Source organism: Tamandua tetradactyla, chromosome 3, assembly GCF_023851605.1.
Source record: "Tamandua tetradactyla isolate mTamTet1 chromosome 3, mTamTet1.pri, whole genome shotgun sequence".
In the NCBI taxonomy this organism is placed as follows: domain Eukaryota; kingdom Metazoa; phylum Chordata; class Mammalia; order Pilosa; family Myrmecophagidae; genus Tamandua; species Tamandua tetradactyla.
In genome coordinates, this window is record NC_135329.1 from 160,873,217 (window position 1) to 160,890,963 (window position 17,747).

General features: G+C 32.7%; 1 protein-coding gene across 2 annotated transcripts in view; it reads right to left on the bottom strand.

The window, feature by feature from the left end:
* CALCRL (calcitonin receptor like receptor) overlaps positions 1 to 17,747 on the bottom strand; it is a 103,858-nt gene that overhangs the window by 43,229 nt on the left and 42,882 nt on the right. For both annotated transcript variants that reach the window (XM_077154389.1, XM_077154388.1), the window contains 3 exons: positions 3,675 to 3,765; positions 3,422 to 3,509; positions 2,151 to 2,243 (listed from right to left, as the gene is read on the bottom strand). In XM_077154389.1, coding sequence (XP_077010504.1) covers positions 2,151 to 2,204 — 54 coding nt within the window. In that variant the 5' untranslated portion in view covers positions 2,205 to 2,243; positions 3,422 to 3,509; positions 3,675 to 3,765. The remainder of the gene's footprint in view (positions 1 to 2,150; positions 2,244 to 3,421; positions 3,510 to 3,674; positions 3,766 to 17,747) is intronic.

Here is a 17,747-nt window from a genome sequence, read left to right on the forward strand (position 1 = left end):
TGCTGTGGTTTGCTGGAGTGGTAAAAGGACTGGGGGAAGGTGTCCCTGATATGTAGCATTTGTCTATTTCAATAGTATAAATATTCCCACCATGTCCCATTTCAAGCTACCAACAAGACATCACCAGTGGCAGAGTTGGGAAGGACAATTGGGTCTTGAAAGCCTGTTGGAACCAGCACCAGCCCAACTCCTAAGCAAGTGTTCTAGGTTGCCAACAGAGCTATATTCAGAACCCTCCTCTGTTTCTCCTTGCTCTGTGAATGAAGGCAAGGTATTCACTCTCCTTAAGCCTCTGCTTTCTTATTAGAATGCAGGAAAAAATATCAAGATTACAAAGGATATATATATATAACACATTGAAAATGCTTGAAAGAAGTTTTGCTATTTTTAATCATTATGTTTTGATAATCAAAATAATGTCAATTTATTTATGTTGCTGTTGAAAAGAATTTTTATTGCATGCTTATTGGTAAGGGTTTTAGACAAGTTATATATTTATATTCTTCCAATTTTATAGCACTACTATTTTAAGCTTCACTTCTGCTTTAATTTCTATAAGATTTTTTCCCCATTTTATAATACAAGTGCTGTACAAATCTGTCTTCAAGAACATTTCTCCATCACTTTTGCTTATTTCTTTCAACGATCTTCCATAAGCAGTTTTCTCTCTACTATGATTTTTCCCTTAATTCTTAATTTTCTTTTCTCTATTAGGAAATTGAAGCTAAATGTGTGAAATTCAATTTTCACCATCATCTCACCTTCATTTAACCTTCACTCATTTACTCTTCGATTGGTTTTAATATCCTAAGAAAAGATTTATGTGGTGGTTGTGCTGCACACAATCAAGTAATTAATGGATTTTTGTAACATCAGGAATATTAATATTTAAAATGACATAGCTCCTGTTCTTTGCAGGAAGTTTATAGAATTGCATAAATTTAATACCATTTTCATTCTCATTTGAAATAAAAACTCAGATTTATACACTGTGTGAATCAAACTAGAGCAATGATCACAATTCCTTAAATAGTCAGAATCTGTTACAGAATTACCTGCAGGAAACCAATTTTGGCATGCACAGTCCTTTGGCATGCTTAATAAAGGGTGTGACCTGAAGAAACAGGAGTCCTGCTCCTTGAATTCTAATCTATTTACACAGGATAACATCTAAGAAGTAAAGAAATTGAACTGCTCTTAGACTTGAGAATGTTTTCAAATACAAATGCTGACAGGAATGAAGTCTAGCTGTTTATGCTCACTTAGGTTTTCTGTATTTGTCTTGCATTCTTTGCTTGAAGCATTGCAAGGTTTGCTTGGAAACACCATAGGAAAATTATATTCTGGCATGGTATTAAATGAGATTATGTCTCTCAGTTTCTCATACATATAGTAGGAGAAGAGCGCAGTAACTATTTTAATTTAAGGATGATAAAAATGGGAGTAAGATAGGAACTTTCAGTAAATAAAAATAAGATAACATTTATAGGCATATGGCCCCTCCAGTAAAGTGATTGCTTTTTAGTCATCTTTTGTCTATGCTCAACTGCTGGCCTTATACTCCAGTACATACATGCAAGAGATATACACTCACATGCACACCTGCCCCAAACTTAACATCAATCTCTGCCATAAAATGGACACAAAATACATATTTGAGTGAATAGATAAATAAATTAGTTTAAAGTACAGTGCGTATTTTGAACTGCCTTTCAAGCAATATAAGTAAATCAGTGGCCAAACAGGAGGAAAATCAGTAGGATAGAATCTGCTGTTTTAACAGACCTAAATTAAAATCAAGGGATCTGACTGATGATATTTTATCTATTATGTACTTTTGTTTAGGGCCATCACTTAATGTTCAAACTCCAGTAATCACTTTTCTCTGGATAAAAGCAATCCACTGTTGCACATTTGTATCCACTAATCTTCCTCACTCTCACCCTCTCCTGGCCTATCCTTATAGTACCTTAAATTATGCACTGAAAAAAATAAATGATTGCTGTATCAATTGAATTAAAAATTTTAATTAACTTATATATCAAATAAGTGCATTGATTTTATTGTTATTAATCTTTATCTAAAGTAGTTTTATTGAAAGTTAAAAATAGAAAAGCACAGATAGATACATTAGAGAAATGTATGCTTACCATAAAAAAAGGCAAGAGAAACAGAAAATACAGGATATGCTTTTTCTCCATCATTAAAGCCAAAATGAAATATGTTATATAATATAAATGAAACTGCAACAGAAAATGAAAGAAATATAATTCAATATTAATGAAATATATGTGGTTCTCAACAGAAAATTTCTTTTAAAACAATGCAATAATTTTACTTTAAGTAGATGATTAGTAGGTTTTCTTTAGATTTTTTTAATTTGTCATTGATATATTCTATATATTCACATACCATGTAATCATCCACAGTGTACAATCAGAGGTTCACAATATCATCATATAGTTGTGCATTTATCATCACAGTCGATGATAAAAACGACAGCATCATGGTTTAAGGTATGAAAGAGCTTAATACATTTTAATTTAGTTCTAATTAATTTTGCAAACAAGAACTTTTTTACATATAAATTTTAAGTAATTAGAAAGCATCTTTCTTTCTTTGCCTTTATTGGAATGAAATGATTAAAATACCAAAATTAAGATTTTTATATGACAATAAAACAAATCTTGGTAGTGTATTTTATTATAAAGATTATCTTTATTATCTGTAAATATTAATATGGTTTTTAACTCGATCTTTGGTACTTAAATGGGGGAAATTGTTCTCAGGCAAATTTTTTTCAATCAACATCCCTGCATCATAAAAAAATGGCCTTATAATTAACAGAAATTGTCCTTCATTACAGGAAACCAATTCTTTTCTTAAATCAGGAAATGAAAGATTTCATAAGTCACCTGCATTACTGAAATAATGTTATAAGAGATGGATAATATCAAATAAAAGTATTTCAGGTAAATATTTCTAATGGTATGTACAATACTGAGCTAATGAAGTAATGGCCTCTACCTGATGATGCCTGCTAGTCTCTTAATTCTAAGAAACAAACAATGCTTGGGTATAGTTTCTAATGCTTACTTCTTATAAGGTCCATGAACAAATTACTCTAACATAGTATTTTGTATGAGATATGAATTTTCATGGAATAGTCATAAAATATATTATTCATTTAACTGCCTGTCTCAAAGGAGACAAAAAAAAATTCCAAAAATTGATAGTTGTCTTTGAACTGTGAACTTAGAGTTAATTATGTTTAGAAATCTGTCATTATTTTTTGATAGGGGTAATATCAGAGTAAAAATTGTTAAGTCTTTCCCGTATGTTCTGTTTATTGTTTTTTATTATCACATACAATTAGAGCACATAGAATCTATGCCATACCTTGCCGTCACTGGTGACTCACCTGGAAGCAGTTTTCCTTTTCAATTGCAGCAATCTTCTGGAAAAATTTCTCTTCTAGCAGCTATAGGTGTTTTTTCTTATTAGATGATCTTAAGAAAAATATAACCAAAAACCAGGAGGCATTGTATTTTAAATACAACAAAAATAATAGAAGAAAAACAATGAATCAAAGTTTCTGCAATTCAGTAATTAATGAGTTGAAATTTTATTTCATATTACATTTTGTATGAAAAATCTAATTTTCCAATACTTACATGCGCAATTGTCTCCAGACTCAAATCACATTTTCTCTTGGATCATATCTGACATTGTCTTAAAGAATTTCTTAAATCCAAGGGTCATGACCTGAAATATTGATCGAGGTTGCAATAATTTAATATTATTTTAATGAGCCAATTATTTCCATGGTAAATTGGAAACTTCAATAAATTGAAAACTCCTACCAAATGAGATTTTTATTAAGCCACTCCAATTTTTAAAACTGTGTTCAGCCTACAATATATTTGAATTACAATATATTGCAAATTTATTGCATTTAACATTTCAATATGAATTACAGATATATAGATGACAAACTTGGTCTGGAAATGCATATATTTTCTATGATTAAGTAATTTCTTTTTTTGGATGCTGTATGGCAGGGTCACATTTCATTCTTTCACCATGTGAGTATCCCATTATTGCAGCACCATTTGTTGAATTTTGGTTTTGTTTTTGTTTTTTGTTTGTTTTGGGGGGAGTGCATGGGCTGGGAATCAAACCCAGGTCTTCCGCATGGCTGGTGAGAATTCTACCACTGAACAACCGTTGCACCCCCGGTTAAGTGATTTTAGAAGTGATTGTATTGTTCTCACAGAAATTTTTTTAGTTTTAGAAATACTTACTTTTTTCCTTTTTTTTCAAAGGAATCCTTAAATATCTTTCTCAGACATTTTAGGGAAATGTAATTTGAGTGAATATAATAATATTTACCTTAATTATCTTTATTCATATAGTTAAGATTCATTCTAGAACATACTGCCTTAAAAAAATTGTTTTCTAATCTTCTCAGTGGACTTTTAGTTATCACCCCCTATGATTAGAAAGAGGGAAAGGAAGCTTTTTAGTTTTTACACGTGTGTTTTTAAGTAAGATTTGAAAATAGTTATAACAGTATAATTCTAAAACTCTCTATATCATATCAGTAATTTATTCTGATTTTGTATTAGAGAATGAGAAATTAAAGCAATTTAAAATTCATCAGATTCCTCTCTTAGAAGCATGTTTCATACCTGTGGAACTAGGGAATGGAATGGCACAATCTACAGGTGTTCATGATGACTAAATGATTTTAAATGTGTCAAGGAGCTCTGAACATTTTCTAACTTATGGTATGTGCTCAGCAAAATTCTCTTTCATACATAAGACAATCTGATGGGGCACCGATTTATCTGTTTTTATTTGTGAGATTGGAATAAAAATGTACTCTGTAGAGTCTGTTTGCAAAAGCACTTATTTATGTATGCAGAGAAAAATTTTATTTTATTTTGAATGAATTACTTTAAACAATATCACATTCATTTTGCAGAACTGCAGCATTTAATCCCTGTATTATTTAAACCATCCCTAAAGGTGCAATGGTAATTTGTTTTTTGTATTAACCATCTTAAATAGACAAAGTTTATTTTGCAAATCACTAATTATTTGTATTTAACATAGTACCTGGCACAAAGTGAATGCTCCAGATATTTTTGCTGAAGAAATGAGATAAAATACTGAATAAATGATCAATTAACATAGAATTAATGTCCCTTTCTAATCAGCTACTGTGTTTCTATTTGTTACAAATATATTTTCTTATAAATTTTCTTTAACTTCTTTAATAATTATTAGTTAGTCTCTCAGTGTAAAGAATGGAGCCAGATAGTTACATATTAATGTGGAAGGCTTGACAAATTTAATCCTAAATATATAGAAAAGTTACACAAATATTCCCAACCAGTTAAGTTTATCAACACTTTTCAGATATATTTATTGTAATATTTAGTTATAATTTTGATACAAATATTTGTTGTTTTCTGTTAGATGAAGAAACTTATTGACCATAATTTTAATTTATTTAGGGTGGTTGAGAAACTGGGTAATCTAACTGAAAATTTCATGTAAGTAAATTTCAAAGAAAAAGAACACTAGAAAATATTTTTTAAATTAAACTATAGTTTAATCTTCATCTGAAGAGCTATCTTTAATCAGTTATTGGGATGTATTACTATTCTTATTTATATGTATGTATTTAATTTGCTGATGCTGTTTCTCAGAGGCAGAAACCACATATGATAGATCTTTGCATGCTTTTTGACTGGCAGTTAATGAATGCTTGCTATATAAAAGAATGAATAAATAAATGAGAAAAAAATGACTTGACAAACTATTTTAGGACCCTAAAGTCACAATCATGAATGCTAATCATAAATATTAATTAATTATTGTTTTCTCTATTAGAAAAATTGGAAAAAAACTTCTCCAAGTATATTTACTGTCTTACAAAAATAAGTCTGGAAACTATTTCAGTTATTCCAGTTTTTTGATTGTTTGGATGTTGAAATAATAATACTTAGTGTATTGAATTTTAAAGGAATAAAGGTTAAGCCGAATTTAAAATGTTGGTAGTTCTTAGTTTTCTGTATTAAATATCCAAATAAGAATGTTAAAGGGGCATTATACTTTGGAAATCAGATAGATTTTACAAAGCAATATTTTGATGGTTTATACATGAGTCAGGATAAAGTAATACATACACACCCACACACATACATATATATATATATACACACACACATACATGGGCTTAAAAATTAAAGGAGAAAGTGCTAAAAAAAACTTCTGTGGAATATTCCCAAACCCAACATATTTGAAAAATATTTCACTCGAGACTAGTAGATATTTTTGCTGCTTATCTAATAAACTTGAAAATCAGAGTTCCAAAAAGTATTTTAGTGAAATATCTTAGTGGTCACTAAATCAGCCTGGCACCAATAATTTTAGAGGACTTTATATTCTATTCACAAAATACGTATCAGTGCCAGTAATTCCACTTATATAACTTTCTTTCTTCACCCCATTCCCTCGTGATCTGGACAATGTGCTACTAGAAACAAGGTTGTATGTTTCTTTGTGTGCATTTGTGACATTCCTGATCAAGGTACAGATCTATGGCTCCTGGGTTTACCAAATTGGATGATAGTCTTTCAAGCAATATGGTGGATACCTGTACCTTCCATAAGATCTGAACAATGTCCTTCTTATGTACTGCTTCAATTCATTTGATGCATCTACTCTACCAAGGAACTATCAGAACTTTTCTGTCAGTAGACACACAGAGTGAACAATATTTAGGGAAGAATTATACTTTTTACCAAGTGTTCTTAAGTTACTAATGGTGGTGGCAGTACTGGGTATTTGGATAATGCCATTGCATATACATGTGAAGGTCAACTTGGACTGAGTTTGGTATTGATAGTGAAATAGCAAGATTATTCTCAGGAGAAGTATGTTTAATTGTCATCATCAGTTTAGTTCATTGGTTCTTCACGCAATTCAATAATTGGCTTATTAAATACGTGGGTCCCTCTTCTATATTTAGTTTACTCCAAATTCATATTTGCTAAAATATACTTGATATTAATTGACCAAAGCCATTAAACAATTTATTATAAATCTACTTCAGATCTTTTTTAAATTATTGAGCTACATATTCCCTCGTAAAATATGTAGTTCCCATTCAATTCTGGGAGAGACTAAGCAAATAATGAAAGGAGGTCATTAAGTGACTAGGTCTGCCAATGGATTTTTCCAAGTGTGCTTGGTTTTGTTCTGTGGGAAAAAGATTTCTGCAGAACTAAGAAGGCTGTAATTTGTATTGTTTGGTGAACTTGCAATCACAGTGGTATTAGTAATAGTTACAGGTATTTTCCCTTTCTGTTAGCCTTTTGGATCCTATAAGTATTATTTTATGTTCTCTTCCCAAAATTGAACAAGGAGGAAGATTTGATTCTACTACTAGAGAAAAGATAATATTCTTTGCTGTACAAATAAAATAAAAATAGCTTGTTTCTAAATATTCTACATGATTGTTGACCACAAAAATCCCCACTGTTAAAATTATAATGATTTATTTAATCACTGAAAGGACTTCCAAAAATGAAGGCTAAAGTCTTAGGATTTCAAATACTTTTAGAAAAATAACTGCCTAGTTATACAGGGCTTTGTTTAAACTTTATGATTTCATTTCCTAAAATCACTTTAGAACCACCCTACATGACAGTTTTTCATAGATCTGTATTTCCAAGTCCATACATTCTAAGAGAGCAAATTTTTGTTTTACTACAGAATAAAAACATGTTTTATTCCACCAAAAAATTGTAAATCAGTGTGATTTAGCCAATACTAACTTTTAAATCAGAAAACTATATACATCTACATATATATCTTGTAAATGCATACCAATGTCTTATAAACGTGCTTCTTATTCTCCCAAATTTTTATCTCTATAAATGAATTTATTTTTCTTTATAATAATTCTTATTTTCAACTTATTTCCCTCATCATAATATAAAATGTATGCTCACTCCAAGATTAAGGAAAAAAAAAACTTTCATCTTCTACTACACCCTTTCCAAAATAACTCAGATTTTTACAGGCCCTAAGCCATATTCTTTTCTCCATTTATTTATCCAGTCACTATAAAGTTGGCGAACAGACACATTTCCCACACATATCACTTGCCACTAAGTATCCTCAACTTTTGTGTGAGCAAAGCTAAGGTACTTCCTATTTTGTATTAACCTTCCATTACTTACGGCATATTAAGCAATGAGTAAGTAATGAGCTACACTTCTCCTAAGTTAGAACAAGGCATAAACACTCTTCTTTGATCCCAGTGTTCCACAGCTGTATGACACATTCAAACTTCTATCCATCATTCTGTACTATATAGAATAGATTATATCACTGAGAAAAATGTCAATATGCAGTAGCCTAGTTACCTTTTATTCATTGCAGTTTTATTTTTGGTAAAATGTAAGTCTTTGTGTCAGAATTATTCTAGCATGTTACTCACTGTCTTTACTTCCAATGGACTCTTTGAGTAAGAAATGCCAGTGTAAGGTTTAAGTACTCACTCCCATCTTGGCCTGAAATATTCCTTTTAAGTAGTAAGAAAACCAAAATACATAATTATAAATAAGAAGCTTCTCTTTACTGCAGTTCTGTTACTGAGTAAGAAACTCAAAATATAGGTCCTTTTTCACAGTGTTGTTTGGGTTCACATTATTTTTAAGCTATTGTATAAACAAGAATCTGGTAGAATCACTGGCATAACATCAGCTAGTGTTCTGAAAGATCAAAATCATCACCACAATTTGCTGAAAATCTTAGCCCTTCCAGGTCCCATATCCTCTGAATCAGAATCTTTGGGAGTAGAAACTGGGAATATGCATTTTTAGTAAGTGCCCAAGGAAATTTCTTGCCAGTTAAACATTGGAAAGCACAGTATAAACACATCATCCCCACTGGACCATACCAAACACTGGGCACACTTACAGTTCTGTCTCTGGATACTGGGCAGACTATTCTAGAATGGATTATAAAATATAAATGAAGAAAACTATTCTGCATATTCCCAGGCACACTTATCATGTCTCTTAACTCACAGAGAACATTATTCAGATGCCTATTTTAAAATGTATCATGTAATGTTGTAATCATTTCTTTACATATCTGTTAGTACCATTCTTCCTGTAAGCACAGGAAGAATAGAGAAGGTAGCATAGTCTGTGTGAATCCAAACCCTAGCAGAGTGACTGTCATAATGGAGCAACAGAACATGTTTCCTGAATGCATTACCTACAAAAGGAATTTAATGAAGTTGAAGAAAGTTGGTGCTTTTAGGCGTTCTTAACCCTCCCAAACACATTATAGTTTTTTGATACTCTTAAATAAAAAACTAGAAAATGAAACGATTGCCCATATTACCCTCTAAGAAATTCTGATTCAATTCATCTTTTTCTTTTTTTCTGTTTCCCAAGTGATTCTAATATACAGGGCTAAAACATCGGATGTAAACCTCTAGTATTGACAGAAGAGTCCTGTGGTAGGCAGAATAATGGGTCCCCAATTATTTCCCTGCCCCAGCCCCCAGAATCTGTGATTGGCAGATATTAGTAAGATTACAGACCATAAAATAGGGAGATAATTTTGGATTATCCAGGTAGGTTTAATCTGATTACTTAAACCCTTAAGAATAGAAGAGGAAAGCAGAAAAGTCAGTCAGAGAGCTATGACAGAAGAGAAGGCAACATTAGGAGTCATTGTGGCTCTGCGATGCAGAAGGCTATGTGCCAAGACCAGAGAGACGCTTCTAGGAGCTGGAAGTGGCCCCCAGCTGAGAGCCAGCAAGGAAATGTGACCTCAGTCCCACAACCACAAGGAACTGAATTCTGCTTCCCACCTGACCAGTCATTCCTTCTTATCTTAAAATCCATAAGACTCACTCATGAGATTGTAAAGAGGAATGATTCCATCAGCATTTGAGACAGAAAGTTGAAATCCTGATCCTTACTCCTAAACTCTTCATTCACTGCGTTTGGGCAATTTACATGCCTTCCAAAGTTTCTCATTCGTAAAATGAGAGAGTAAGATAAGCCTGTGTGTGAGTTCCAAATTTAATTAAAAGAAAAAAAATGACTAGTATATAAGAAGCGTTTTTGTTAAGAGGAACCTAAAACAAAATAACCTTGAAAAAAGTCTCTCCTGACACTGTTTTTCCTGGCTTTGGAAGATTTTTCTCTGGGTCTCCTACTACGAATAGCCCAAAGGAGTTTGTGTTTAAGAGAGTGAAAACAGACCATTTGGCTAGATGACTTTTGTTTTGCTAAACGGAAATTTAGGGGAAAAGTATCTAAACCAAAAATTGAGTCATTTATCTTGATTCCACCTCTTCCTATCCTACCTCCTTTTGAGAGCTATTCTTACTTTTCAAATGCCATTTGGGAAAAGTCTAGTTCTCTCTTCTCCATTCCAGAAAGTCCACATTGAAAAAGCAAGCATACTTCTCCATGAGCCCCCTTGCCAGACTCCTTCAAAATGGAATTTGATAAATCCATCTAACCCAAGATGAACTTATTGCCACCATTGTTGGAATAGCCCTAACATTTCCAGGACTTGGAAACTAACAATTTCTGTATTTTTAATACATTGGGTATTAACCTTTTTTTTTTCATTTAACAGAAAAAAAATGACTGTTATTTGTTTTTAGAAAATACAGAGTGATGGGGAAACTATCGAGCATGCTAGGAAATGGCTCACAATACATAAACTCAGCAGTTTAGTCAATGCAATAATAAGAGAAATTACTATATTAATTCAACAAAATTCTATGGTGAACCTAGTATATAAAATCACATTTAATAACACATTTTAAAAAGTTATAAAGGACTCCTATAAACCCCCCAGAAAATATTTTATTTTTGAAGAGACACACAGATTTACATATAATGACTATGATACATCTATTGTTAGTATTGTCCCATATCTTAACGACACATTTGTTTTCTTTTTTCAGAACTTGAAATTAAAGAAGTAACATCCAACCACTACTTAATAACTAGTATAATAGAGGAATAACGCATGATACTTTCGACAAGTAGAGGCAGTAGTTGTACTGGTTACATATACAAGTTATATTTCCTAGTTTTAAAAACTACCTCAGTTACACACTATCAAATTAAACAACTTCTATAAGCCTTGTTTTCTCATCTACAAATTCCTTAATTAGAAGGCTATTGTGAAAATACTCAATATGTTAGCTATTGTTAGTATATCGGATTAAACTTTCAGAAATATAAGTAAACTTATACATGTTTTATTTGCCAAAATTTCAATAGCTTTATAAGTGAAAATTAACCTTGCACTTCAAGGTCATGTACATCTCCATCTTGAGTTTATTATCAACTGCAGAAATAATATAATTGCTTTTTTATTTTGCCACTTAAGTCAGTGATATAAATATAAAATAAATTCAATGGTTTCAGGTATATTTCTTGATACAGTCAATATAACTTCACCTTTACTAATACCAAGTCTATATAAACCAAACTCTAGCTAAATTTCTGTACACATTGTGTAGTTGATTATAATAACCTTTATTAACATTGTACTAGAAAAAAAATGACTCTACAGTCGCTTATCTAGTGAACATTCCAGTTTGAATAACTATTAAAGAGAGATTATTTTGTGATTAAATTTGGGACTATTTTACAATCTGAAGTAGTTATTTATGGGGATAATTTTCCCATTGTGGGCATAATTAGCCATTTTCCGGTGATATGGGTCACTTTTTTTATTATTTGAAGGAGGCAAGTGGCCAAATCTCAGCCCAATTAATAAAAGGTAGGAGGAAACCTGAAAAAAAAAATGCTTTCAACTTCATGGAACAGTCTCCCTCCAGGAGAGCTAATATGGAAAGAATTAATTGTTCAAAGAGCACAGAAACAAAACACAACATTCCAGCTTTCTGGATGATGATTTATACCTAGTTCCCTTTCACAAAGTCAAGTCAACGTCTATGTGAAAACGTGCTTTTTCCAGCAACAAAAAAATTTTAAAAACTATAGTTCTCCTTGAATTTTCATTTAAATTGCAGTAGACCATCATCAAAGTTATGACATTCTTGTTAAACAGAGCTTTCTAATATTTCTCAAAATAAAATTCATATAGCATCTACTAACCTTTGTCAGCATTTGAGTGTAATTGGACTGTGTTAATTCTATATGTCTAGCACACATTTCTTTCTTTCTTCTGGTAAAATAAACTCCCCTTTTTTCTAGAGACTTTTCTCTGATTCAAGTGAGGCTGCCTTCCTGTTCACCAACATAGGATTGACTGAAATCTGGTCAGACCAGCACAATACACTGATTTGGGTTTCCTTAGTCATTGGCACATAGTCCAAGCAACACCATCAGTATTCTTGCTGGGACATTTCTATAAGTGCTATCGGAAGATTTTATCTTTCTGCTGGGTTTGCAAAGTAAGTAGTTCTCGATTATCTATTGACTGGGTTATCCTCATTCATCTTTCCTATCACGTATTGAAATCCTATTTCAAAATAGTGGAGCCATGCAGAGGCAGTCAGCTGAGCACTGAGGAGAAGGAATAAATCCTGTGACATTATTAAAAGCCCTTTGAATCTGGCCATACTTGGAGTCAACTGCAATTCTGAAATTCCTTACCAATGCAATCATTAAGTTACATTTTTTGCCTAGAGTGGTGTGATTTGGAGATTTTTCTCTTGTGACCAAAACATTTCTCCATACATTTTGGGGAACTCTGGTGTAACAGAATGATCAGTAGGCATGCATAAAAAGATAATTAACATCATTAGTCATCAGGGAGATGTAATTCAAAATCACTATGAAATATCACTTCACACCCTAGAGGATAGATAGAACAACAACAAAAAGACAGATAATAAATATATGAGAGGATGTGGAGAAATTGTGATTTTGATTGCTGATGGCAATGTAAAATGGTGCAACCACTATGAAAAACTAGACAGAAGAGTTACCATATGGCCCAGCAATTCCAGTCCTGGACATTTAACCAAAAGAAATGAAAATATATGTGCACACTAAAACTTGTACATGAATGTTTATAGCAGCATTTTTCTTAGTAGACAAAATGTAGAAGCATCCCAAATGCCCAAAAACTGATGAATGGATAAACAGATAGTGGCATTTCTACACCATGGAATATTATTCAGCTATATAAAGGAATGGAGTATCAGTACATGCCACAACATGAATAAACCTTGGAAACATTTTGCTATGTGAAAGAAGCCAGTCACAAAAGATCACATATTGGATGATTCCATTTATAATGTCCAGAATTGGTAAATCTATAGAGACAGAGTATTTTAGTGATTGCCTAGGGCTGAGATAAGGTAGAGATAGAAAGTAACTGTTAATCTTTTCAGGGATCCCTTTTAGGGTGATGAAATGTTCAGAAAATAGATTGTGGTGATGGTTGCACAACTTTATGAATGAACTGAAATCACTCTATGTATGCTTTAAATGGGTGAACTTTATGATATAATTTATATCTTAGTAAAGCTTTTTAAATAATGCAGAAAATACATGTTCACCTAAGAGAAGAGTTAGTCTGAGCAGAATATCTAATTTCCTCTCAACTCTCTCTCTCTCTGTCTCTCTTGCACTCATGTGTTGGAAGACAATAAAGTTCACATTGTAAAATAAAACACACTGACTAAAAAACTTGCCTGACTTGAACAGCAACCCATGGATAGGAAGTTGTTCCTTCAATTTGATGCATGTTCAACCATAAAAATATTAATTCTATTTTAAACGTTTGCAATTGTTTTGCTTTGTAAGGCAGAGTAAGTTTTCTTTGAAATTTACTTTCAACACCTAATTTTCAGGTCTTGGGTGAAAATAGTTTAATTTCTTTGAGAAATAAATTTTAGTTTATAATAAATAACCATTGTACAGAGTTAAGGCAAAAGGTCTAGTTATATAATTACAAAATTTCCTTTAGGTTTAGATGGGATCTACAATCTTTTTCTCCTTTTAGTGTTTGTTTTCTCTTTACATTTCCATGGCCTTCAGTTTCATTTTTTATAAGAGCGGAAAACTGGAGACATATTAAAAAATGTATGATTTTTATTACATTTGTAAAATATTTTATTTGTAATATTATAAACAATAGCAATGACAAAGAAACACCATATAAAAATGTTAGGAAGAAAGAACTAGTAACATCGTCAAAGACCCAATTTCCAAATAAGGTCACATTCACAAGACAGAAGTTAGGACTTTAATATGTCTTCTTAGATATAGAATTTCAGCCCATAGAATTTATGTAGTTAAAAGTGCTTGCATCCCAACTATTTCCATTCTATGGAGGTATTACTTGGTAAAAGAAAAGTAAAGGAATAATGGAAGGAAGAAATGAAGGAAAAGAGAAGATGAGGGAGGAAGGGAAGAAGGAAGGAAGGAAAGAAAAAGTAATGTGTTGGTCTTAGGTAAATGCATGCTTTTATATGATATTGAGTTTATTTTCCATTATTTTATAAAAAAAGCAAAATTAATACTGAAATTTATTCCTCTGCAGCCTCTTTATTTCATATAACCATTGGAACATAATTCAATCAATATTCTTAAATTTTTTGTTCATTTATTATTCATTCAGACATATATATTTAATTAGGATCTAATATGTTTCAAAAGCTATATTAAGTACCATTGATCCCAAAATGCTACAATTTCTGTTCTCAGAGATATTCAGAATCTTGTAGGGGATGGCCTGCATGTACAAATATGGATAATAAAGTATCATATGTAGTCAATAAATATTTTTAGTGTCAATCTGATCAGGGAAAATGACCACTTTCATGTGGGGCTGTTGGTATGAGTACGTATGTGAGACAGGAAGAGATAGAAACATAGAGGAAATGAGAGAAGGACATATCTATAAAGACAATGTGACACATAAACAGAGTTTGAAATATCAGTAATTTGCAAGTGCTAGGTGTTTGAGGGATGCAGGGTATATGAGAGATAGAGCTAGCCAAGCAAACAGGTAAACAAATTAGAAGTGGTCTCTTCTATCATATTGAGTAGTTTAGATTCAATGCTCTAGGATATTTTCATCTTGAATGTCCTCTCTGATTGACTGGTGATGGTAACCAGGACTCCTGTCCTGAGCAGTTTTAAAGTTATAATCTAGGCCTGGTGAGAAAGTGTAACCCGAGTTGACATCCATGGCCTGCTCTGGCAGACTTTCTGGTCATTGTGTTTAGTTTCACAACGTGAACATTACTGTCTCCCAACAAATGTCGTGTGTGAAAGAGACAGGGGCACCATACTGCTAAGGGATAACATGTATTTCAAGTATTTGCTAATCCTCCTGCAAAAATGTGGATCATAATTGTAGGGAGACTACCTATTAGAGCAATATGACAACATTATTATTTTAGAAAGCAGAAGGATGCAGGGGTGCAAGGGTAGTTCAGTGGCAGAATTCTTGTCTGCCATGCAGGAGACCAGGGCTTGATTCCCGGTCCATGCACTTCCCAAACAAGCAAACAAACAAAAAATGCAACAAATGGTGCTGCGATAAGGGGATACTCACATGGAAAAAGAATAAAATGTGACCCCTGCCATACAGCATACAAAAGAAAAAGAAAAAGAAAAAAAAAAAAAAACAAAAACAGAAGGATGAATTCAAAAGGCAAAGGCATTTATGAAGAGATAAAACTAGAAGGCTACTGCAGTGAAGCAAGCAAGTAATCATGTGGGCTAGAAACAGTAATTCTAATTCTGTTGGAAAAGTAATAATTGGGATGCAGAATGTTAAAAGGCAGCGATATTAAGAAGTTCTGATCTATAAGAATGTGAAAAGTTAGTGTAAGAGCCATAGAGACAGGAAAATAGAAATTGTATTCTAAGAGAAGTGCACATGAATTGAGTATATTTCAAAACTTCAGTGTTGAAGGGATTCAAAGTAATTAAGAATTTATACTGGCAGAAGACAGAAGGTAGTGTACAGAAGTGAGCAAAGCTTGTGTAATTAAAGGTGAAAGTAAAGACCTGTGCAAAACTCAAGATTCTTTTTGTGAATAATGAGTGGAAACCTGGATATGGGACATGGGGAGGCATTGGTTAGCACACAGTCCCACAGTGCACACTGTGAACTGCATTAATACTTTTGCACTTACACAACACAGCTTATTTTAAATTATGTACTCCTGTGACTAAGTCTGGGTTGTGATTTAAAAATAGATATCCAGTGCAAAAGGAGTTGCACAGGAAGACGCTCCTTGCTGAATTAAACTGTGCTTAAGTGAGAATTGCCATTTAAGAACAACACGTTCCCTGTGAAAAAAAGATGGCAAATCCATTTCAGTGGGTCTAACCTTTACAGAGTGCTATTATCAACTCAATTGTATGTTTTTTCCTGTTTCAAAAACATGTTCCCAAAAGACTTTTAAAATAGCGTTCTTTCCTGCTAAATTGTTGTGCCAAGCACTTTTTCTGATTCTCAGTCTTAACTGGACCAGGATGTGTTAAAGAAATGCTCTGTCAAGCTTGACATGGCATAACAGACGTTAGCAATAATAAAACACTCTTCCAACCTACCGGATCTCTCCCTGATTTAATCTGTAAAGCAGTGCATTTTTATCAAAATGCAAAATACCTTGATGAAACAAAAGAAGCAGTAGCTTCCAGAAGTAGTCACCATTTTAATGAAGACATGAAGTAGAAAATCTGTCCCCCAAGGTAGGCTTTTTTTTTCTAATAAAGAGAAAAAAACACTACAGGAAATAGAACTTTTTTCTTGTTTCTTTTTTTGTAAAAATTAAGCTAAAAGAAAATAATCTAAAACATCGCATAGAATGGTTCCTGGTACCTAATAAATCCATGTTTTTTGGTGGAAGAGAAAACGACTATAAGATTCTGAAGTCTGTCAAGGTCATTCCAAAACTAATCCCATGCATTGTTGGGACACGTTTCTCAAACTGCAGTTTCGTTTACAGTACTATGTGTGTCTGTCTTTCCAGTGAGGAGTGTTTCCTCACCAAAAATATTTCTGAACAGCGATAACAATGGCAATCTCAAGAGAGGGGAAAAAAGAGAGGAGATCATGAGAGTAAATAAAAGATAAACACATCCTGATGGATGTTTTAGTGGAGTCTATGGCTGTAAAAATCACATGTGGCTTTCTGGGGCAGGAGTCAATAGTTATCTGGATGATACACTACCTTTGGCAGCAGATAACAACAATTAAAAAAAATAACAACAGTAGGAGACTTGAAGTGGAAAAAGAAAAAAAAAAGACAGGAAAACAGGAGAAAGCAAGATGCAAGGTTGAGAACAAGTTTTTTGAATGAGACAGCTCTGGGTTTAGATACTAGCCTGTACTCCTACAAATACTTTACCCCAGTAAGATGGAGACAATACATGTATTACAGGTATATTGTGGGGATTAAACAACTTATATAAATCACCAACCACAGTATCTGAGAAGTGAAAATTGCGCAATATGTGATGGTCTCTCTCTTCGCAGGATCAGAAAAGGGTTTGCTTTAATTTGCTCCAGCTGCAAGATTTATATGTGAGTATTTTAAAATGCCAGCTTTCCCAGCTTTCTGCAAAGGAGGGCTTTGTCAGCAATAACACCTAAGGGTGAGTGAGAATGGACACAGTCTCCAAATTTCACTTCTTATCAAAACTGTTTTGCTCTGTGTACCTACTGCTGCTGACCATTTCTCTGCT